The sequence below is a fragment of the Bacillus rossius genome, chromosome 6, assembly GCF_032445375.1.
Source record: "Bacillus rossius redtenbacheri isolate Brsri chromosome 6, Brsri_v3, whole genome shotgun sequence".
NCBI classification, from domain to species: Eukaryota; Metazoa; Arthropoda; class Insecta; order Phasmatodea; family Bacillidae; genus Bacillus; species Bacillus rossius.
In genome coordinates, this window is record NC_086334.1 from 4,016,491 (window position 1) to 4,041,451 (window position 24,961).

The following is a 24,961-nucleotide window of genomic DNA, read 5'->3' on the forward strand; positions in this document are numbered from 1 at the left end:
AGCATCTTGCTTGGTTCCTAGCTCACAATAGAAAGAAAAAGGAGAGGGTTATTCTGAAATTCGACCACTTAAAAGAAAAAAGAAACTTTAAAACAGTTTGTGAGGCCCAGTTACAAAATGTTTCCATCTAACTACAGGGCCTTGCTCTTTTTTTTTAACCACGTTCTTAGTAATGCAGTTTCTTGTCTGTCCGGTACAAATTTTGCAACCGATTTTGAACTAACTTCCCGATGAGCTAGAGATTTGAAACTCTGAACATAGCTCAGAATTGTGTGGCAATGCAATATTGACTCGCTTTCCTGTCTGTCTGCTTGTTTGTCTGTTCGGTACAAAATTTGTTTGGTTTTGTTAAGCTATGTCCCCGGATTCGTGGCGTTAGGCTACGAGCGAAACAGTGCAGTGTTGCAGGATGCATACCGCAGCACTCCGCAGGCGGTGCCTATATCACCAGGCCTTTTAAGTTTTCAATAGGTTGGAGGTCGGAATAACTTCTAAACATGATGTAAAATTTAACGTACATTTTTTGTAAGTTCTTCAGCTATGTTATTTGATGCTCTTTACAAATTCATTAACATTTTTTACCCTACATTTCACGGCCTTAGAATATACAAATCTGTATTTTTTCTCTGTGTTAAGACTTTTTAAAAATGTAAAATAAAAACTGATTTTTTTTTACATTTTTTTTTTAAAATTTACTTCTTGTAATTAAATTTAACGAAAAACTAAAACAAACAAGGTGGGAAATGCATGCATTTGTTTTTAAATAATTTATAATTTTCTTTAGAAGAAAAATCATCCTTTAATTTGCCCAAACTGTCAAATATATATTTTTGTATACAAACTAAACCAGCGAGACACAGTTTGATGCACTTTCTTCAACCAAAAAAAATCTAACAAACACTTTAGGTCAATTCCAAGTTTTTCGTTTTAAATCTTACAAGTATTTTCATAGCTATTAAAAATTTGCAATGACAAATTTTCAGGACTTAAAATTTGTGATTGTAAATTTTTATTAGCTATGAAAATAATTGTAAGATTTAAAACGAATAACATGGTGTGCATGCATAGTAAGGAGTTTAGGGAGTATCGGTCTTTGAAGACTGACGCAGTGTCGCCACGGCACAGGATCACAGGATCACGGGATCGCAGGATCGACACTCACGGCGATCATGTAGAGCTGCGCGATGCGGTACTCCTCCACGGTGAGGGGCAGCGGGATGCGGTACTCCTTGATCAGCATGCTGGCGGTTAGCTGGCGCCGCGCCGACACAGCATCACTGCAACACGCGCGCGCGTCTCTGGTCAGCGTTGTGTGCTTGCTTCACTCGCGTCTCCTTCTGCCCTTTTCCTGTTTCACGGTCCCGTCCTGCATCACCAGCCCGTCAGGCTGGTTAGCTGAGAGTGGTAGAGGGGCTGAGGCGGTGACCATGCCGGGTTGGTGGCCCCAGCCGCTGGTCATTGCCGAAGCCCTAATACCCTCCCGATCAAACAGGAAGCGATCCCTCACAGTTCTGTATTATTAAAAAGCTCTGGAATGATTTTTAAAACTGAATTGGAAGATACTCCCACACCACCCTTCAAGGGCGCATATTGGGAGGGGAACGTTGAGAAATGCCGGCCGCAAGGTTGGAATATATCCGTCAGGCAACAGTTTCCACCGTAACAAGAGTTTTAAGTAACCTACACTACTATTCAGAAGAAAAAAACACATGTATTTCTATGAGAAAACTTTAATGCATCGTTGTTTAAACCCCTCGCGTTTGATCATTGTGTTAGGGATTGTAAAAGGTTCACGAATTTATGATTTAAACTACTTATCAAGATGAACACACCAAGATACAATATGTCCATAAAAGAATTTCCCGCAGTTATAAGATTTAATCGCATCAGCTGTAAGCGTTGTAGTGTGTTGGTTCAAGGTCACAATTAAAGAGTAACTCAAACAATTTTTAGATAAGCGCATGCGCGAGTAAATGCTTTGTTGTTTTCTCGCTCGCAGCGCCACCTACGCAAGATGGCGACTCCTGAGCGTAAAGCGTTTTGTGTTCTGCAATTTGCTAAGAGTGACTCGATAATTACAGTTCAACGTGTGTTTCGTCTAAAGTTTAATTGAGATCCCCCATGTCGCAAAAAAAATTCCGCCGATGGTATGTGCAATTCGAAACGACCGGATGTGTTTGTAGAAGGGAAATCTGGCCTCCACGTTCACCTGACATAACGCTTTGGAGATTTACAGAAGATCGAGTCTACGTTCCACCGCTAACTAATGATTTTCCAGAGCTGAGACACACAACTGACGAGGCTATATTCCGGACTTGTTAACCAAACTGTGGGATGAAAAGGACTTTACGTTGGATGTGTGCCGCATAACTAAAAGTGCACATATTGAACAATTGTTAAGAAAAAAAACTATGTTAGTTTACCTTCAATCTGGTGTATTATTTGTTGTAAAAGGTCTAAATGAAACCGTTACAACACACTATCGAAACTGGGATATTCTTTTATGGACACCTTGTACTACGTAACAACTATAGTACCTATGTAAAATTAATTACTGATAGCTACTGATTTGCAACCAAAATTTTGTAGTTTTCCAAGTTTTTGAGACAACTTAAAAAATTTCCCTGAGTTTTCTCGGTCTGCGGGAACCCCGATTCTGTTACGTAAGTGTACCACACTGCTGTTTTGTAATATACACGTTTGACTAACTGCGTCAAGGATCCCTTACTTACTCGTGGAAGTTTCATTTTGTCTGTTGACTGCACGGTTGAATTAAGGCGTAAAGTCTCAACACCATTGGGGTCATTACAAACTATGACAGGCGTTGAAGCGAGAATGGAGCATTAGCGGAATATGCCTTGGTGAGAACGGCGGGGAGCGCCCGGAGAAAACCAGCCGGCTCACGGAAACATCCGCCACGTCTCTCAGTTGCGCTGAGTCCGTGTTACCCCTCGCCCGGGAATGAACCCGACCCACCTTGGTGGGAGCAGGTGAGTGACGTGACCTGCCCCCCCCCCCCCCCTAATATGTTCCCACAGCCGGGTAATGCATACGACTAAGCTCCATTAGTGTTTTTTTGACGTGACAACGTCTAATAAATCGATGAACGCCGGCTGCACGCACGAAGTGTCCCGATACGCTGTATCCCGTTACGCTCTTTGTACGCTTGCGCCGCATCTATCTCTCTTCCACTCGATTGGAACAACCATCGATTTGACTTTTTCGAGGCACATTAAACTTGAAACACTTCCATTCGTTTCCTACTTTTCCAATCATCGTCCTATCCTTAACAGAATAACACAGATTGGAAGAGTTAAATAGCAAACATTAATAAAAGTTATAGTTAAAATAATCTCTTCGTTAAAGTAATAAACATATTTGAATTAATGAGTGAAAATAAATGTAAATTTATAAATTAAATTGTAGATTTCATTTCTGTCCTTTTTTGTATCCATACAAAATAGTGATAATTCAATAAAAATGATTCAATTTTATTCATAAAAGTACGCAATCATTTAATCAATGTTTTGATATGACGTCACGTTAAACTATCGTCCGTAAACCGACTTTAAAGACAACCAATTTTTTTTCACATCTATCTGTACGAAGCAAAACAACAACAATACGTCACGACGGCAGAGGCCGAGCAAGAGGCACAGAGCCAGTGGCACGGTCATGCATGGACGCTTGTCAAGGTGTCCGAATATTGCAACAAGAAATGATGGCAAACAATTTACAAAAGTAAATGTCGTAAGCATGAGGATTATGTATAATATGCAAGGGGGGAGGGAGGGAATCTGTGGGATCTCCAGGGGGAGGGGGGAGGCCTCGGCCAGGAGCAAGCGCAGGCTTGCGCGGACTCGAAGGCCATGTGCGAACTACTTCATGAAGTAAAACAGCGGTGGATGTTTGAATGAATTTATCTCTAAAAGTAACTGAATACACTGAACGCTCTATTTTACCGTATTGTCTTGACAGGACTGCCTGGAGAGCAGATAGAACTGTAGAAGCACGACGACGAGGAAAACAAAAGCACACTTCTATGGAAAATAAAAATGAGGTAAATGTGTCTCCCCAGCAAGCTTGGTGCCGCGCACGAAGAGAATGAGGAAGGAGGCAGGTAGTAGAGGGAGGGAGGATGGAAGAGGCAAGGGGGAAGGGGGAAATGTTAGCCTCGCCCGCGCAACATGCATTTATTAAAATAAGCTTAGTTTGTAAGATATTTAATTTTCTTCCTTCTAGTTATAGGTGCTGCTGTCTGGAGCGGATGTGAGTGGTACGTGTTTACACTCACCGCCAGGGGCGCTTGCGTCCCTGGCCATCAAATTCCAGTCCCGGAGAAGACAACAAAGCGGACCTTGAGTCCAAGTGCCCAACCCCCGCATGGTAGACTCTTTCTACTCAGACAAACTCTTCATCCAGACCGTCCTCTGTCTCCTGTACTTTTTTTTTTTCCTAACCTAAGTTAAAACTAAGTGTGTAAGGGAGGGGTACATTTAATGCATGCAAACTTTCATCCCGCATGAAAAGTGCCCAGGGTTTTCCCTGTGTCTATGCAGGTTTTACCTGGGCCCAACTTAACTAGTAGTTTAGACTAGAGATAAGAGTGAGGGGAGTTAGTCATGGCGACAATCGCTGCCTTGGCTGGCCAATCCCCTCCTAGCACATGATGCATGCGACCCTCTCCCTGCATGGCTAATCCCAGAATGAGTAAGGCGTGATAGGCTTCGTCCTGAGACGCACTTAGGTCCCTCCCTAACCAGGACCCCTCCCAAACACACTTAGTTTTTAGTTATGTTAGGAAAAAAAATCGAGAAGGAGGGGGGGGAGGGGGAGGGGGAGGGGGGAGGAGGAGGAGGAGGGGGGGGAGGAGGGGATGGAGGAGAAGGGGGAGGAGGAGGGGGAGGGGGCAGGAATGTGCGTGTGCGGGCAGCCGCAGAGGTGGCGGGCGGGCTAATCCAATCGGCGGGCGCGGAAGCCCCTGAAGAACACCCCAGCAGGCGGACAGCCGGGTCTCGGCGCTCCCAGGTCCCAGCACGGGCCACGGGGTCGCTGGACCCCACCAGCTCACGTCAACCACCTCGAGGGCCAACCACGTGGCCAGGCTTCAGCGGAGGAGGTCCAGCACAACCACTATATCTTCTTTATCACGTGATAACGTCTTATAAATCGATGAACGCCGGCTGTACGCACGAAAAAAACTGTCGTCACGTTCCACCTGAGCCGAGCGTGCAAGAACCGGCCAACCACCGTGCGAGAAAATCTATGATATCAAACAGGTTACGGCGGGATTTTTAACTAATTGTTCGTAATTATATTTAAACAAATTATTTAAATTAAATTTGCAAAAACTGTAAATAATATTTGACAATTAAAAAGCATGCAAATTTTCGTCAATGTTTTCTTATGACGTTATCACGTAAAATTATCGTCCGTAAACCGACTTTACAGACAAAGGCCTTTTTTTTTAAAAAATAATTTTTCTCTATCACTGAATTTTAAAAGAAAAAATTACTGTCACACTTAAATAAAATCTCAGGGAATAGTAAAGTTTTAGAACTGTAACCTTTACAAGTACAAATTTATATGAATATTTTGCTTGAAGAACCTGAACATTTCATACCTTGGTTTCTTTATTTGTTTTTAATACTTTGTTCTTAAGTCATTCATTATTCGATGATTTCTAAAAAAAACAAATACAAGTATACTTATGTTACACGTATGAAAGGCATGCTTACAGTAACACGTATGCAAACCGGCATTAAACACAAGACTACTTAGGGGGGGGGGGGGGAAATTTCCCCGCCGCGCCGCGTCCGTGTATGAGGCATGGGTTCGGATTCTTACCCGGACATCTATGCTTTGTGTTGTTCCAGTTTGTACCTCCAATAGTTATAAAAGTATTTTTGTAAACCGTTACCTGAAATCATAGGCGTACCCAGGGGGGGGGGGGGGGGGGGGGGTGTTTCGAGCTCAATTTCTAAACACAGAGCAACGAGAGAAATAACGTCACCAAGCAGCCCAATTGGTAAGTAAACGTAAAAAAATTTGAATTGCAGTGGTTGGTTCATGATAGGTCAATCTAAATTCTCAAATTGCGGTGATTGGTCTATGGAATAATCAGTTCAACTCTACTTTGATTATGTTTTAGATTTGCTTAGTAGAATTGGGCATTGAGTAACAGTAGTGATTGCGACCTAATTTTATACATAACTCTATAAAACTATTAAAACGTGAGGGGGGGGGGATGGGACATTTTTTGGTCGTTTTGTCAAGTCAGGAACTTTCATTTTACTACTGTTCATCTGTACGTATAACAAGAAGAAAAAAGTTTGATTATCGCAAGGTGCGTAATTTTAAACGATTGTTACAAACATTGAAAAGCTGAAATGTAAATTTCTCGCCTCAGATGAAAGGGACCTCGTTGAGTGCAACGTGGTGTGAAGTTGTGTTTGAGTCAGTAGCTTAATGGCCTTAACTCAATGTGTAGGTGTTTTTAGGGAATATTGTAATAGAACAATATAATCTAATATATATATATATATAATATACTAGCTGCCCGACCCAGCTTCGCACGGCTATACTAATGGGGAAAAAATGAAACTAAATATCCCATTTACAGTAATAATAAATTAAATAAAATGCAATTAATTTCGACAAAAATTTATTACAATGCTTTGTAATGTACCGGAGAGAAAACGAGTAGCACCGATGGTTTCCCGATTCTCGAGCACGCAACGTACAACTGATGTACCCGTACTTTTCTACGGCAGTCTACAGGCAGAACACTTGCGCCGCTCATTATACATGCCCCTCCTTGTGGGTACGCCACTGCCGCACCTCGAATGGAAAAAAAATCAAAGCAATGCTCGTTGCCATAGAGACGCAGAAGGCATAAACAATCCAAAATCCCGCTGTCCCACTGTTGCCAGTGCTTAACCACCCTTGGGAGCTGATTTTCGGAAAACGCTGTCATTAATCGAAATAAAATGTAGCCTATATATAAAGTTGGACAAAGTTACAAATATTTGAGCGAAATTTCATTAAAATCAATGCAGTAGTTTCGGAAATTAGCCCGGACAAACAACGTGACACGAGATTTTTATATATAAAGATTTAATTCTATTTTGCTACACTTGAATTGTAAAGCCTGAATTACAACAGCCCGTCGCATCCGTCCGTCAGCCGCCAAGCGATATACAACTTAACTTAACTTCACTTCACTGCTTGGATTTTGGCCTTGAGCGGCATCCGTTTAGCCAGAAATATCAATTTAATTATTCTTTTTCATCATCTTTTATCGCAAGTGTATATTTTGAATAAGTCTCAATTTTACTCCCATGCCTTACCCGGGACCCGAACCCAGAACCTCTCCCACCATAAGCCGGTGTGCATCCGACTACGCTACGGAGGTCGGCTGGCGATTTACAACACTCCGCTCGTCCGTCATAATATTTCTCCATGTCAATGCTGACAACTGTTGAGAAAACTTAACAATTTGGGGGGAAAAAATTATCATATGTAATTATATTACCTAAACAATTATGTTAAGTAAGTACTCGAAACTCATTAAACTCAGAGTGGTTTTTTTTTTCGGTATGTATGTTCACATTTCCAAAGTTACCATACGTAATTATAATGCTTCTGTGACTTAGACAATTTTTGTTTCAAAAAAAGAGCTTTCGAAATGTTCAAACATAAGCTAAGAAATGATTTTGGAATCTGATAAACAATTAAAAAAACTTTCATTTTAATATAATATTTTATATACAAACACCTAGAAGACATTAGAAGGTTATAGTTTCATCCGTTCACCCGTCAAAAGTATAAAGTTACCAAGCTTTAGACGGACGAGTGGATGACATTTTTCAGTCCATCTTATTGGGTGCATGTCACGTAATTGACAGACGGATGACGGATGGACGGGCTATTGTAATTTCGGCCTTAGTTGCTAACACCGTTACAATCAAATTATACAGCAATTTTCTATTGTCATGCCGTCAACATGTTCGATTTTTTTTGACGTGAAGTCTAATAAATCTATGAACGCCGGCTGCACGCACGAAAGGGTCCTATTACAAACATTTTCCCGTTACGCTGTGTCCCGTTACGCCCATTGTACGCTTGCGCCGCATCTATCTCTTTTTCACTCGATTGGAACAACCATCGATTTGACTTTTTCGAGGCACATTAAACTTGAAACACTCCCATTCGTTTCCTACTTTTCTTATCATCGTCCTATCCTTAACAGAATAACACAGATTGGAAGAAGTTAAATAGCAAACATGTATAAAAGATGTAGTTAAAATAATCTCTTCATTAAAGTAATAAACATATTTGAATTAATGAGTGCAAATAAAAGTAAATTTATCAATTAAATTGTAGATTACATTTCACTATTTCTTTGTATCCATACAAAATAGTGATAATTCAATAAAAATGATTCAATTTTATTCATAAAAGTATGCAATCATTTCATCAATGTTTTGTTATGACGTTGTCACGTTAAACTATCGTCCGTAAACCGACTTTACAGACAACCAATTTTTTTTTTTAACTGTTTATTGGCGCCGTACGTACGACTGGCGTCTTCCGGAAGACGAGCTGGTTCTATCGGCGGGATGTGGAAGCTGGAGGTGACGTGTAGCGGTCCAAGCTCACGCCTGCGCGGGGCAAAGGTCAGCGGACTACGCCCCCTCCCCTCCCCCCTACTACCCGCCGACCTTTGCGCGCTGCGAGGCGTGGGTTCGAGCCTCCGCCCAGCAGCCCGTGGCTCGCGGGGTGCTCGGATCGACCCGTCAGCTGCGCCCCCACCCGGGGACCTGCACGGCTCTCCAACTGGAAGCCTTCATTTCACACACGAGACACACACACCCGAAGTTCATGCTCGCTTTTTTTACCCCCGTTCTCTCACATTGTATAAACCGGTGTGGAATTAAATTTTGCGGTCGATTAGGATAGGTTAGCTACATTATAAATACTTTAAAACATTGTGGATGGTTGGTTATATTAGGTAAGTATGGCTACATTAAAAAATACTGCAAAATCATTTTATGGTTGACTTAGCAAATAACTTTTTAATATGTAGCTATCCAGCGCTAGGAAACCGTTTACATGATTTCACAGTATCTTTAATGTATCTATCCTAACCAAATCAACCGTCCACAATGTTTTAAAGTATTTATAATGTAGCTAACCTAACCTAATTGACCATTAGTTATCATGAGTTACAATGAACAAAAAAAACCGAAGATGCACGATCGGGCATTTGGCTCTCTCGTCTGTGAAATGAAGGCTTCCCAGCATTCGGATGCAGCTCATGATTTAAGATTATGAAGTGACTTGAACTACGTGACAGAGTGCCGTGGCGATAAGCCCTGTCTAGTGGCAGTCCCCGCGGCCGGGCGCGCGCTGGAAATAACAGCGCTATTAGCGCCTTCCTCATCAAGGTCGCCCGCCCACGCCACGCCACGCCACGCCACGCCACATCAGTGGCGTAGCCAGGATTTGTGTATGGGGGGGTGTTAAGAAGCATGCCGCCCCCCCCCCCCCCGTATTAAAGCGGTGGGTCCGGGGGTCCTCCCCCGGGAAAATTTGGATTTTAAGGTGTGAAATAGTGGTATTTTAGCAGTTTTCGGTTCTTAAATTTAAATATTGTAATGGTAAATTTTTTATTAATTTTAATATGAAATTTGTTTGAGTGATGAATAAGAAATTAATTAAAGAATTGGTGCTAGGGGAGGGGGGGTTTGAACCCCTAACCCCCCCCCCCCTGGCTACGCCCTTGCGCTACATACAGGTACCCCCGCGCGGCGGCGGGCTAACAACCTAACAGTACTTGATGGACATACGCCATTGTTAAGCACATGTATGTCTGTAGAGGAAAACTAAAAAAAATACCCAAAAGACAAAAACACAAATTAAGCAAAAAATTGCTGTTATCAACAGGATATAAACACCACATAATATTTTTTTTTTTTTTCGTTCTCTTCTGTTTTGAAAAACTAGTGTGTTTGTTTCGTCTTTTCGTTTTGTCGTGTTTTTGTCCCGTTTCAACTATTGTGCTGAATTTTTTTGGATTCAATATTTCTGTGCTGTCATCATTTATGGGTTTTTTTTTTTTTCGTTCTCTTAGTCCATTTTTCTTTGTTTTTCTTTGTTGACCATATTCCTGTTACTGTCAGATGGCAAGGCCTAATCCCCCTCGAAGCTTCAAAGATGCCGTGAAGCGTTCGCGGCAAACAGATACACGTTTCAATCCCGTGGATAACCTGCACTTGTGAAGATCCATGAGAGTAAGAAATATACAACTTGTTGTTTTATATATATTGTAACTAACATTAAGACAATTGAGCACCATGAAAAGGAAACTTATTTTTTTTCTCCTTCTTACTAAACTGCTTCTTTGCCCGAGTTTCATCAAAATTCATACACTTAGTAGTTTCCTCAAATACATCAATACGTTACATGACGGTTTGTTTTATTTTAAAAGACTGTAAGTGGCACTCGTGCATTAAGTAAATGGGGTCTATGGTATTTATTTAATATAAAACTGATATTTAAAACAAAACCATTTAGTGTTTCCTTGTTCAAAGAAGTAAACTCGTAGGTTTAGAATTGTAGGTGTAATAAAACCAGAGATTATTTCTCCGTCACAATTAGATTTGATAACCTTTCAACACACGAATCGACCATACAGCGTCCATGACAAATAACTCGCTGAGGGTGTTATTTGAGTAGTTAATGGCCAGATAGGCCGTTAAGTGCGTTTGTATTTGATGCATGCGACAGGCGATTTATGCGGATCACACGACATAAACCACGATAAATGCGTATAATGCGCACGCTTGCAACATTTGAGAACGCGACAACCAGCTGTCTCCCCCCACCCCTCCTTTTTTTTCAGGTCTAAAACCATGGTTCTAAAACGCTATCTCATGCAAGATGGGTGCAAAAACCACACAAGTGCCCAACTTGCACCTCATGACACACAACTATCGGAATTTTACTTCGAATCTATGACATCATGCCAGATAAAAAAAAAGCGTGACTCATATTTTCATGCAAGGCCACGTATCTTTAACGGAATAAATTATTGGTCTTTTTTATGGTCTGAACATGAACCAAACTGACTTGGTTTGAAAATAACTGCGCGATAACAAAACTTAACTCACACAATCTTGTCTCCAAAATTAATTTTTGTTGCACATAGATTATTTTTTCTTTTTACTTTACAGACAAATTCATTAGATGTAAACTTGTACATTAAACTCAACAGAATTTACAGAGCATCTTTCCATAGCATTAAAATGATTCCCAAGGCATTGAACCTTCGAAGTATCAAAAAGGAAAGGGCAATAAAACTGCAGTTAAAATCAATAGTTGAATATAACAAGATGACACAATTTCCAAACTTGTCGCGTAGAAAATAATAAGAACAGGTACCTTAAGTTGCTAAATAAATATATAATATTTTCATATTTTCCTGTACAACATACAATTTAAATTGGGACATCATGGTGGGACCTCACAAGAATACCGGGCATGGTGGGGGGTAGTAGCAACAGTACCAGCTAGTTGGGATTGCTTGTAGGGTACTGGCAAAAGTACCGGATTGTTGGGAGGGCATGGCATGGTGGGTACTGGCATGAGGTACCCTCGGCCAAGAAGGAAACCAGGCAAGTATAAGCGGTGCTTATCCGTCGCTGCTATCCAGAAGCAGGAAGACGTGCGATAACCCCCACGGCCAGCGGCTATCGTCGTATAAGTTTACTAACGCTTCATAGTGGCTTCGCTTCAACTTTATAGAACATAAACATTTTTACTTATTTTTTAAATACTGAACAATTCCTAATGAATGAGAGGAACATTGAATTGCATGTATGTTTTTACATTTTTTCGTTTTGCGTCTGTGGGATATTGTTAAGATATCGAGGGAGGGAGCCACGGAATGCAACAGGAGAGAGAGGAGGGGAGGGCTATGTCCATAGTTCCAATTTTTTTAAAATTCATGCGTTTTACCTGATAAAACGAACATTACAAGTGAAGTAGCTTGACTTCTGGGTTGTAGCCGCGTCCTTGGCGAATAATAATTGGTGAATTTTTCGCCAAGGACGCGGATACAACCCAGAAGCCAAGCTACGTCAGACAATGTGCCGTGAAAGCCTGCGAACATTATGAATATTACAAGACTATTGATAATCGAATTCATAGGGAAACCTTACCTGTAATACATTACGCACATATCACGTGTACATTTATAGCCACAGTAACGTTTACAGTCTTAGTTTTTCTTCTTCTTTAAATGGTGAGGTTTAAAAGTTGAACAGTAACTAATAGGGAGGGGGGCTCGATGAAATGATCTGCTCCCGGGCGCAGACGACAGCTTGAGCGCCCGCGGGGGCGGGGCTCCGAGCGCCAAGGTCGCCGCCACGTTGCCGTCACGTGACCTCGCGGCCCAGGGGTCGGCACTAGAGCAGCTGAGGTCCCGCCACAGCCGTGCCACTGGGGCACTATACTTGGAGCACTTGTGTATTGTGAACAATAAAGCACTTGCGTACTTGTGAACACTAAGGGCCGGTATTATGACCTCCGGCTAAATCTTCAGGTTAGCTATCCCTTAGGTTATGCTAGCCTCCGGTTAACGAACGAGGGGTGTATTATGACCCATACTTAGCCTGCGGTTGGCTAACCGGAACCTGACGAAGCGTGTGGTGTAATAATGGGTGTGTTGGTAATGAAATAAACCAGAATTTGGTAACTTTTGTTGCGAGACAGTTTTTTTTTCTGGTAGAATGTTAGTCAACTGTTTGTTTGTATTGTGATTCGGAATGTTTACAGCTGCAGTAAAGAAATATGCCGCAAACTTTATCTTGCAACAGATATAATTAAATTAACCAAAAACTACTTCGACGTCATCCCTGCTTTGTATTAACCATAAAATTACAATTTACGATTCAAAACCGTGTTTTTTCAACTTTACTCTTGTATTGAAACTCATAATTTGTTAGGTTATATATTAAGCCAAAACTAACGAAGTAATTCTATACAAACAAATAAATACGGATGACATTTTTGCTAGAGAACACTTATTTCTTTCATAAATTTATTTCATAATCAAATAATATAGACCCTGTTTCGGGAAAATACTTGTCTATTTTCATTTCACTGGTGTAGGTTTCATTTTTGTATTAATAGTTTCGTATTAAGTATCCAAATTAATCCGATCCTGATGGAATTAGTTTGTGGTATTGGATGCTTGCTGTTTTAATTTAGTAGGCGAGAGATCCTAGACATATTCACTGGGGAAATAATTATGATTGTAAAATGTATACGAAAGAAATACATTTTTTACAAGACCTGACATAATTTGTTTGTATCGTGATCTGTTAGGTATTTTGAGTTATGTACAGGATTTTTCAACATTCTAAATTAAAACAGCAAGTCTAATGTAAAACTAGACCAACATATAAAAAGTCATGCCGATAGGATCAAGGGATAAACTTGGATACGGGAAACAGAATAATTCCAGTGCTGTTTTCGTTTTGCACTTGCGTGGCAGGTAGATAATAAGTACCTAAAGGTTTGTAAGATAGGGAAGGGATAATTGGGTAACATTTAATTTCACATTCAAATGTATTCATTGAATTAGAACCACGTCTGAAGTCGTATGAAGTGCATTTAATTCCCGGCATATGTCCACTGTATTACGAATAAAAATTCACAGATACAACTTCCACGAAAACACGCATTTTATAGGTAATAATAACCCTCGTTTTGCAATTTTAAAGTTCACTTATTTACACATATTCTTAAGCAGGAACATTAAAATTTATATACATTGCATACGTTTATGTACTTCGTGATCAATTAAAGTCAAATAATAATACACGACTCGACGAGAATAGAAAAGCGTGACTACACTTTCATGCCATGCAATTTTTAATAAAACTTTGATGAATACGGCGAAGCATTTTATATTTAGTAATAAATTATTCCATCGCATCCTGCAAATATTCAATAGAATTCCTCAAACAGTCATCACTATCAACAACTAACCTTGCCTGATACATCGCCATTTTATTTTCTGTTGCTTAGCCTCATGTTAAGCAGCTAGTGGCTGGTTCATCCACCCGCTAGGTTAGCCGGGACTAACTGGACATAAAACCGAAATAAGAGCTAGCCTGCGGTTAAATTTTAGCCGGAACTTTAGCCGGGGGTCATAAAACCGGCCCTAAGGCACTTGCGTACTGTGAACACTTAAAGCACTCTTGTATTGTGAACACGTAGGCCACTCGTGTATTGTGAACACTTAGGGCACTCGTGTTTTGCGAACACTTAGGGCACTCGTGTTTTGCGAACACTTAGGGCACTCGTGTTTTGCGAACACTTAGGGCACTCGTGTTTTGCGAACACTTAGGGCACTCGTGTTTTGCGAACACTTAGGGCACTCGTGTTTTGCGAACACTTAGGGCACTCGTGTTTTGCGAACACTTAGGGCACTCGTGTTTTGCGAACACTTAGGGCACTCGTGTATTGCGAACACTTAGGGCACTCGTGTATTGCGAACACTTAGGGCACTCGTGTATTGCGAAAACTTAGGGCACTCGTGTATTGCGAACACTTAGGGCACTCGTGTATTGTGAACACTTAGGGCACTCGTGTATTGTGAACACTTAGGGCACTCGTGTATTGTGAACACTTAGGGCACTCGTGTATTGTGAACACTTAGGGCACTCGTGTATTGTGAACACTTAGGGCACTCGTGTATTGTGAACACTTAGGGCACTCGTGTATTGTGAACACTTAGGGCACTCGTGTATTGTGAACACTTAGGGCACTCGTGTATTGTGAACACTTAGGGCACTCGTGTATTGTGAACACTTAGGGCACTCGTGTATTGTGAACAATTAGGGCACTCGTGTATTGTGAACACTTAGGGCACTCGTGTATTGTGAACACTTAGGGCACTCGTGTATTGTGAACACTTAGGGCACTCGTGTATTGTGAACACTTAGGGCACTCGTGTATTGTGAACACTTAGGGCACTCGTGTATTGTGAACACTTAGGGCACTCGTGTATTGTGAACACTTAGGGCACTCGTGTATTGTGAACACTTAGGGCACTCGTGTATTGTGAACACTTAGGGCACTCGTGTATTGTGAACACTTAGGGCACTCGTGTATTGTGAACACTTAGGGCACTCGTGTATTGTGAACACTTTGGGCACTCGTGTATTGTGAACACTTTGGGCACTCGTGTATTGTGAACACTTTGGGCACTCGTGTATTGTGAACACTTTGGGCACTCGTGTATTGTGAACACTTTGGGCACTCGTGTATTGTGAACACTTTGGGCACTCGTGTATTGTGAACACTTTGGGCACTCGTGTATTGTGAACACTTTGGGCACTCGTGTATTGTGAACACTTTGGGCACTCGTGTATTGTGAACACTTTGGGCACTCGTGTATTGTGAACACTTTGGGCACTCGTGTATTGTGAACACTTTGGGCACTCGTGTATTGTGAACACTTTGGGCACTCGTGTATTGTGAACACTTTGGGCACTCGTGTATTGTGAACACTTTGGGCACTCGTGTATTGTGAACACTTTGGGCACTCGTGTATTGTGAACACTTTGGGCACTCGTGTATTGTGAACACTTTGGGCACTCGTGTATTGTGAACACTTTGGGCACTCGTGTATTGTGAACACTTTGGGCACTCGTGTATTGTGAACACTTTGGGCACTCGTGTATTGTGAACACTTAGGGCACTCGTGTAATGTGAACACTTAGGGCACTCGTGTATTGTGAACACTTAGGGCACTCGTGTATTGTGAACACTTAGGGCACTCGTGTATTGTGAACACTTAGGGCACTCGTGTATTGTGAACACTTAGGGCACTCGTGTATTGTGAACACTTAGGGCACTTGTGTATTGTGAACAATAAAGCACTTGTGTATTGTGAACAATAAGGCACTTGTGTATTGTGAACAATAGGGCACTTGTGTATTGTGAACAATAAGGCACTAGTGTATTGTGAACAATAAGGCACTTGTGTATTGTGAACAATAAGGCACTTGTGTATTGTGAACACTAAGGCTCTCGTGGACTTGTGAACAACAAGGCACTTGTGTATTGTGAACAAGGCACTTGTGTATAGTGAACAAGGCACTTGCGTATTGTGAACAATAAGGCACTCGTGTATTGTGAACAACACTGCACTTGCGTACTGTGAACACTAAGGTAGGCCTACTTGTGTATTGTGAACAACACTGCACTTGCGTACTGTGAACACTAAGGTAGGCCTACTTGTGTATTGTGAACACTAAGGCACTTTTTACTTGTGTACACTATGGAATTTGTGTACTTATCTACTCTAAAGCAGTTGTTTATAAGCAACATTGGGCACTTCACCTGCCCGTGTGGAGTACTTCACGAATCCGGACGTTTCCACGTTTGGTCTCTTCAAACTGTGTTAGCCAGAGAAACAAGTCGTGTACACGATCATTTACAACAAATAGAAGTTATTAGAAATCAATGTTCCATTGAAATTATTATTTTTTTACACACTTCAATTGTGCCACACGAATTTTCAGAAATTTAAATTGTGAATAAGCTTGTCTTGTAGTTGCAATCGGCAAATATGTGCATGTGTTTGTTGAAACTTTCTTATAAACATATTTGGAATTTATTTCAAAATGGCGACGATAGTTTAACGCTAATAACGCGAGAAGTACACAGATTTAGTTTACTTGTACGCATGTGTACTTCAATTTCAGTTTGGACATCCCTTGTGATGACACTTCAGGTTACAAGCTCGTGTAGCAAAGCATTTTACTTCGGGCGAATCCTGACACGACGCAAATACTACCGTCGCCGCAGAACAGTCCCCGCAACAAACCAATAAACTGAGAGACGGCCCTACACACTGCAGGGCTCTGGGCCTTTTGAATTTACGGGGGCATTATATTTTTTTAAAACGGGGCCTCTCCAGGGGGACCTGGAGGGTATTGAATGACTCTCAGGCCTTCGCCCGGAAAATACATACGGCAAGTGAACTCTTTCAATCTACTTTCAAACCGAATGTGGTACTTCAATTTCGACGATGGTTTGGCTAGTTTATTTTAAGATGGTCTTTCATTGAAATAGTCTTGCTATCTGTGAAATAGGTATTGTACAGGATGATAACAGTTTTGATATTTTCCCGTAATGTCCGTACTTTTTAACAGAGCACTAGACAAAGAAGTGGACCGTAGCGGGGCCTGCCAGGCGCGGACTGAATAGACTCACGGCTAGACCAATCAGCAGCGCGTAGTTCCTTGAGTCAACCTTCCTCGTTCAGGAACAAGCAGTCGGGTCTCGGGGCACCGGTCGAGTGGAGAAAGGAGTATGAGCCTATGAGATCTGACGGGATGCCAATGGAGCTTCGCCAGAATGAAGGGGGTTTTGGCAAACGGGAGCACCCCGAGATAACACCGGAAACGTCAGCCACGCTTCCCACCTGCGAAAATATCCACTTTTCCGACTCCAGCCAGTTTCAAAGCGACATCGCGCACATTACCCTCAGTGCTCGCTCGATCTGAGGGTGTTAGGAAATACTACGTGGGAAGCCTAAGATGTACATCAAGTTCTGTCCCTGCCCGAACACGCCCGAATATTCACCTTCGGCCAACCTCGGGTTTATATATATATATATATATATATATATATATATATATGTTTATTTTAATGTAGCTATACTAACCTAACTAACCGTCCATAGTGTTTTAATGTAGCTAACCTAACCGACCACTTTTAACATTTGAATTCATTTTTCCTGCGCAAAAATAAAACAAATCCCGAGGTTGGCCGAAGGTGAATATTCGGGCGTGTTCGGGCAGGGACAGAACTTGATGTACATCTTAGGCTTCTCGTACTACGTACATAACCCTCGGATCATGAACGTGCTCGCCAAGTTGCGACACAGTCGGCGACCTTGAAGCAGTCCCGCAGACACGGGCACAGCCGGTCAAGGACGCTAGTTACTATTTCTCATCTTCCGTGCGCACATTTCCACACGGCGCCTACGTCACTCCGCACAGAGTGTCTTCCAACGTTAAATAACCGTCCGATTGTTACCAACTCAACGTTTGCATGTTTAATAACATGCCAACAAAAAAATCTAACGTATACATCTCCGTCTCTGATGAAATGACTAAACACACTTCAAAAAAACTGTTTTCCGTTCGTCACAGAACAATTAAAGAGAACTCGCACATTTTATGTGAAATTTTTTAACAAAAATGTTTGTTTAGTGTTAAAACACCAACAAATAGTTTAGCAGTCGTGTCTGAATTATTTGCTGTTCACGTTTCGTAGGGTGAACGTCCGTTTATATATATATATATATATCCAAGCAAAATGTATAATTTTTCAAATGTACGTGTGCAGAACTCTATTTAATGATCTGCCGTCAAAGTTGCAATATTTGTTTTTTAAGGCTGGTATTCTACCAGGTAAATAAACTAACAACCACACCAAATCAGGGATAAATTACACGCAATAAGTACCACTGTCGCCGTATGATCTGGGCTTTGATAAGGAATAGGTATGAGTTATGATTAATATTGTATTGAAGCATATATGAAGTTTTTTTTTACAGGTAAAGACAATTTAATGAATAATAATTTAATTTGAGTATCGACGGAAAAAAATAGTTTCTGATTGTTGGCGTAAAGAGTTGACTATTAAAAAAAACACAAGCACCATGATTTCGTGCTCGTGAGCTTAAGAACCACACTGGACACTGGCAGGCGGCATCAATGTCGCATCACGTTTATTTTTTTATCTGAAAGGTGGTGACTCCCACCTCCTAACAATGACTCAAGATTATTGTTTGAAGGCACGAAGAATTCTGTAAACACGGTGTAGTATGTGCCACTAACTCGTCTGAAATTTGACAGTTCTCGAACGAAGTACCGGTGGTACCCATTTCGCAACTGTCACTCGCAAAGCAACACAAGCTGCTTGTTTACGAACAACGACTACCTACCACGTTAAATTGTTTACAAACACTGTTAAGACAGCAACGGATGAAGGACACGTAGATCACTATGCATCATGCTACTGTTGAGAACTACCAGATTTGACACGCGTCATGCGATCCCAGGGGCGTGAGCAGAAAAGGGAGTGGGGGGACTGGGGATATATCCCTTCTACCCCCGAAATCCTTTAACAATCATTATACATATCACGCCCACCAACAAAAGGAAATAATTTGAAAGCTGGCAAAGAGGTTATACCACCTCGAAATGAAATTCTGCGTAAACGCCTGCCGATGGCGAATCTTAAGCGGTGAAATCCGATGCGCGAAGAATTCACCCGTTAACATTACAGGGTCAGCACATACGAGCATTGTCCACAGGCAGCGCGCCCGAGTGCGTAGAGGCGACACCACATCGACAGCACCGGCGGGCGCCGCCCTTACGCGATTGCGAGGTGTGTGTATACACCCGAAGGGCACGCCGCGATGCAACACGCCCCGCTGTGAACACGAAGAGGAGTCCTGAAGCATGGGCTAACCATAGATACCTGGCCCGTGGACTGGTACAGTTGAACTGGTTTCTTCTCAGGAGTCAACCGCCGAATGTTGATACGTGGTGAGCTTGTCCCACGAGACGAGAACAGAATGTCGCAGGCGCCGGACGAGCGCAGCAGCGCCGCGTGGTCGCACGGCTCGCGAGCACGGCCGACTGGCGCCGCTATTGATCTGCGCCCGCCGCGCCGTGCGTCACGACCACTAGCGCCCCTGGCGGCCGCGGCCCGCCCACACTCGCGGCGACGCGGCGGGGCCCCCCTCCGCCGACCCTGCTCTACCCCCCCCCCCCCGCCCGGGCTCCTTTTCCCCTCCTTCGCCTGCCACACCGCTCCAAGCAGGGTGTCCACGAGGAAAAAATATATTTCGTACCAATTTAGGCGAGAAAAAAGTACTAGATTTGAAAAAAAAAATAGTACTAAATTATATTTTGTTATGGTTTTAACAATTTACTAAGTTATTATGACATTGCAATGCTCTAACTTAAATTATCACACACCACACACACATACATTCCATAGTTTTTAAAAATAATTACGCTTAATAATAAAACATATTGGAGTTAATGTGATATTATTATATTAAAGAAAAAAAGTACTAGATCTGAGCGTAAGTTTACTAGACCACTAAATCACTTATAAAAGTACTAGATCTAGTGGGAAAGTACTAACTGTGGACAGCCTGGCTCCAAGGAGCTCACCCCGTGGGCCGGGGCATAAGGCCAGATACGTGTATTTCATCCCATGCATTTTCATGGTGTTTGACTATGTTTCTTGTATTTATGTTCAATAAAAATCTGATAAAACTTGAAAAAAAAAAAAACTAAACTTGGGCCGGAAAGGAGGGGAGAGAGGGAGTGCCGCAGCCAGGGGGGCTATTATAAGCATAACAACATTTTATTAGTTTTCTTAATAATTATATTTTAAAATAAAATTGATATTAACATTGAAATCTCAGAAAATCGTAGAACTTTATGACACCCATGTTACACGTAAAAATGTGATGATTTTTCTTCAGAAAAGGGTACTGAAAATTCTTTATTTATATGTTTATTTATTTATTTTTTCTTTTTTTTTTTTAAATTCAATTATTTGATTTCAAGTTTGTATGAAAGACTCGCTTACAGTAACACGTGTGCAAACCTGCACTAAATATAGACTACATGAAAACACAATTCTTTCCGTTTCCGTGCATGAAGAATGACAATAATTATTCGAGAAGAAAAAATCTCTCTGTATCCTGTACTCTCTGTAACTCCAGACGTGTGGTTGTTTACAAATGGCGCTCGTACACTGCGCCCCGCCACACTGGCCAGTGTTAAGTGCACCAGCATGTATGTTTGAAATGAATTTCGTTCAGCACGAGCTTAGATTTTAATACGGTTTTTTTTTTGAGAGCACAATTATTATCCAAGCACGGCTCCAGGAAAAAAGTGGGAAGGAGGCGACAGCCCCTCCTGAGTCCAATTTTTTTTTTAAATTTTATTTTGTAAGGTACATTTATTTTGATTCACGTGTTAAACTTTTCTTGCATTAAAGGTTGTTTGGTACTATCAGGAGACCACAGAGGCACAGACTCAGACGCTCTCTGGAGCCAGACACCCCCCCCCCCCCCAAAACTCCCAGGCGCCAGGAGTGCATTGTATGTGCTGTTCATACAGCGAGAGAAATACCGCAGAAAAAAAAGATCCTTTGTCGAGCATATAACATCACGATTTCTAACCAGAACATTATTTATTTTTAACTTTCTGAGCACTCCTTCGCGAGCATGTACCATCCGTGCACTTCTAACATAAACCTCTCGGCGTGGGAACTAACGGGTCGTTACCACAACGCCGAAATACCACAACGCCGAACGTACAATAACGCCGAATACCATAACGCCGAATGCCAAATTGACCGCAACGCCGACAGCTAGAAAACTGCTGGTGTACCACAACGCCGAAATACCGTAACGCCGAAAAATGTTGCTGTGAGAATGGGGGGGGGGGGGGGGGGGGGGGGGGGGGGGGGGAACAGGAGCAAAATAAAAAACAACTGAATGAATTTGTGTGTGTTTCTTAAATGTATCTTAACGCCTAAATACCACAACCTAACCTAACCTAACCTAGCCTAACCTAACCTAACCTTTGTGGCAGTCCTGCAATTACATTTTTCGGCGTTACTGTACGTTCGGCGTTGTGGTGCGTCCCCGGAACTAACAAGGCGTCGGGGAGTTGACGCCACACTCCCTGGGGCGAGTGTACTGCGGGGTGGGTCGAGGGGGGCGGGGCACAGGGGCGGTGCCACCCTCTGGACGGCCCTGAATGGTCGGTGGACACGAACACCCTCCCACATGCACTGACACACTGGCGATATCTGCGGCGGCTCGCGTCAGGTGCTCGCCAGGACAAACCAGGGCACGCCACTGACGTCATGTGGGATTGGAAATAGGGATGACAAACCTCCCCTCTCCACCCCCCAAAACATCCTGAAACTTAACAAAAAAGAAAAAAAAGACAGGTGGGATAGCAAAAAATAAAAATCTACTTCATAGTTTCGGTAATAACTTTTCCAAGACGTCAGAAATGCATTTAAAATTTGCCTTTTAAGGGGGGTATTAATATTTTGCAATATTTCGGACTCCTCATTTAACTGGGAGGTATTTCATACCAACCGAAACCCTCCGATCATCCGCTACCCCCCCCTCCCCCCCACCATAATTACCCCTCAAAATTAAGTAGCTGCGTCTGCAAATGGAACATCTCGTACATACATCTTTCAAACAAGAAGGCGTATGTCAGATTCCTTGTCAGTATGGGTATCCACCAAGAGAATTACCAAAACAGGGAGAAAACTCATGGTTAGCAGATCGTGCCTGGACCAACAATCATACAATTCCTTGGTAAAACAACTCAGCTTATATAGCCAAAGAACAGAGAGGAATAAGAAGGAAGAGTTAAATATAATCTCCTGTTAGTTCGGACACTGCGGTGTTCCTTCTGTACTAGTGAGTGGCGAACGGAGGGGGGAGGGGGTGGAAGGGTATCCCCCGAAAATGTATGAAATATTTGCAAACTATCAATGAAGACAATATGTTACTGTGTGAGGTACTACGTCGCCTATGACTACTACTGTAGGCTCATATGTTATTGTGTTAGTGTCAATAGTAATATTAGGTTTTTTTAATAAACATATTAAAATTTTGAAAATGTATTTTTTTTTCCAAAAATTCCCCCCCCCCCCCCCCCAACATACAAACATCAACGAAAAAATTAATGCATCCGCCATTGTTCTGTACAATGTCTCGTCTGAAGGAGGGGGCAGATCGCAGAATTGTATCGTAAAGTCTTGTGTTACCGTTTCTCTCATCTTACTTCCTTGTTTTGTTTTAATTGTGAAAATATTTTTTAAATTCACATTGTTCTTCCTGTTCTTTGTCTACACTGTTTAACCAAGATAACCATTTGACGGATCTTACATTGGAATTTTTGACGAAATTTTATAATCTCAATATTTCTAATTAATTTTTTGGGTACCTGCTTCCTTGGTGTTTTCTGTGTTCGTTTCTGCCATTCATTTCAATTATTTTTCTCTCTTTTTTATCTATGGTCACTGTTGGAAGTCCCATATGTTTTTTTCCTGTGTTGCGTTGTTTTTGTTGTCACGTGACACATTGTGAAAAGGTTCAGTGGCAATAGCTTCGAGCACCCTCACTGGAGGTGCCTGTACGAACCTAGTACGATAACAGGCTGGGAACTCTGATGGCTGGTTCAAACATGTGCGCGCTCAGGGGCGTGGTCGCTCCTGCCCACCGGCCTATCGACTTCCACCGGCACTTAGGCCTGCTGCATCGGCTATATCCGGATATTTCCGGAGCGATGCCTTCCGGGCTGCTGGGGGCCTGGCCTTCCAGAAATACTTCCCGATATGCGGCTCTCGATCCACGAGCCTATTTCCTCTTGACATAGCAGCCCCCGACTGGCCGATTGAAGGCACAGAGACGGTTTAGGTTTTCGACTAGGACATATATGTGTGTGTGTGTGTATATATATATATATATATATATATAAAGGGAGTTTTCTGTAAAGTCGGTTTACGGACGATAATTTTACGTGATAACGTCATAACAAAACATTGATGAAAAATTGCATACTTTTTAATTTTCAAATATTATTTACAGTTTTTTGCAAATTTAATTTAAATAATGTGTTTAAATATAATCACGAACAATTAGTTGCAGAAAAAAAAATTAAAAACAATTCAATGTCAATAAATTGTTAATTTGAAATTGGACGAATAAATCAAATTTTTTAAATTGCTGCTTTTAAAAAACCCGCATTAAACCTGTTTGATATTATAGAAGATTTTCTGGCACGGTGGTTGGTCGGTTCTTGCACGCTCGGCTCAGGCGGAGGAACGTGACAATGAGTCATGCTTTTTCGTGCGTGCAGCCGGCGTTCATCGATTTGTAAGACGTTATCACGTCAAAAACCATCCAGTTGCGTCTTACAACTGTTTCAGACCGAAGCAATGGGGCCATTCTGATAGACTGGGTTGTTGTAAAACGGCACCAGAGCACCATCTGCAAGTTTTGAGAAAAAATGTGAAATACCTGATTTACAAGAAAATTGTAGGCTTTGTTGGCTGTGTTGACTTTCAAGTTGACACCCTAACACAAAAAAAATATAAAATCTTTCATCCACCAGTGTTTATTGGAAATAAGTTTTTACGTTCTTTTTTGACAACTTCCTGAATGGCATTTATTACCTTTTAAAAATAACCCGTTTTTTTAGAGCCTTGCATTGAAATTCGCGGGAGAAGACGCGAATAGGTACTGCTGAAGAGGAGTTTCAGGCCGCGGACTGCCTCTAGTTGTGGGAACGGATATTAGGTTCTGATGGTGAGGCTGATACAACTCATTTCCATCCTCACGCCTTTCTATTCAAAGCGTGTTTCACGATTATTTGATAATGGCCTGCCACGTTCGGATCACGTTAATTTAAGGGCGAAAACATTAAAAGTTAAACAAAACATTTCGCGCGCTGTTCTTGTGGGATGTAAAAAGAAAAACACAGCGAAACTGCAAGGCAACCGATTTAAATTTCAAAGAATAAAAACGGAACTGTTTATAAATGTGCGTTGTTGAGTGCAAAGTCGAGTGGCATGTCTAATCACACGAGTGCACCTCTGACTAGGAAATAAACGTCCTACACCGAGAGAAAGGTTTGTTTGCCACAGCAAAATATTTGTTTATATATGAGGAAATACATTTATTTTGTTGATTCAAACAAATATTTTGTTGTTGAAAAAATTTTGTCAGTTTAACTGTATATTTGGTTACTCACAAAATTTGGCTTGGCCAACAAAATATTTCGTTACAGGAAGTAAATATTTGTTTCGC

The 24,961-nt window shown here is 41.8% G+C and overlaps 1 protein-coding gene across 11 annotated transcripts in view; it reads right to left on the bottom strand.

The window, feature by feature from the left end:
* Positions 1 to 24,961, bottom strand: part of LOC134532524 (protein retinal degeneration B) — a 104,095-nt gene that overhangs the window by 47,091 nt on the left and 32,043 nt on the right. For 9 of the 11 annotated variants that reach the window (XM_063369000.1, XM_063368993.1, XM_063368990.1 and 6 more), the window contains exon 3: positions 1,163 to 1,277. In XM_063369000.1, coding sequence (XP_063225070.1) covers positions 1,163 to 1,277 — 115 coding nt within the window. Of the gene's footprint in view, positions 1 to 1,162; positions 1,278 to 19,566; positions 19,741 to 24,961 lie in introns of those variants that run through there. The other 2 variants (XM_063368998.1, XM_063368999.1) reach the window with 2 other exon arrangements.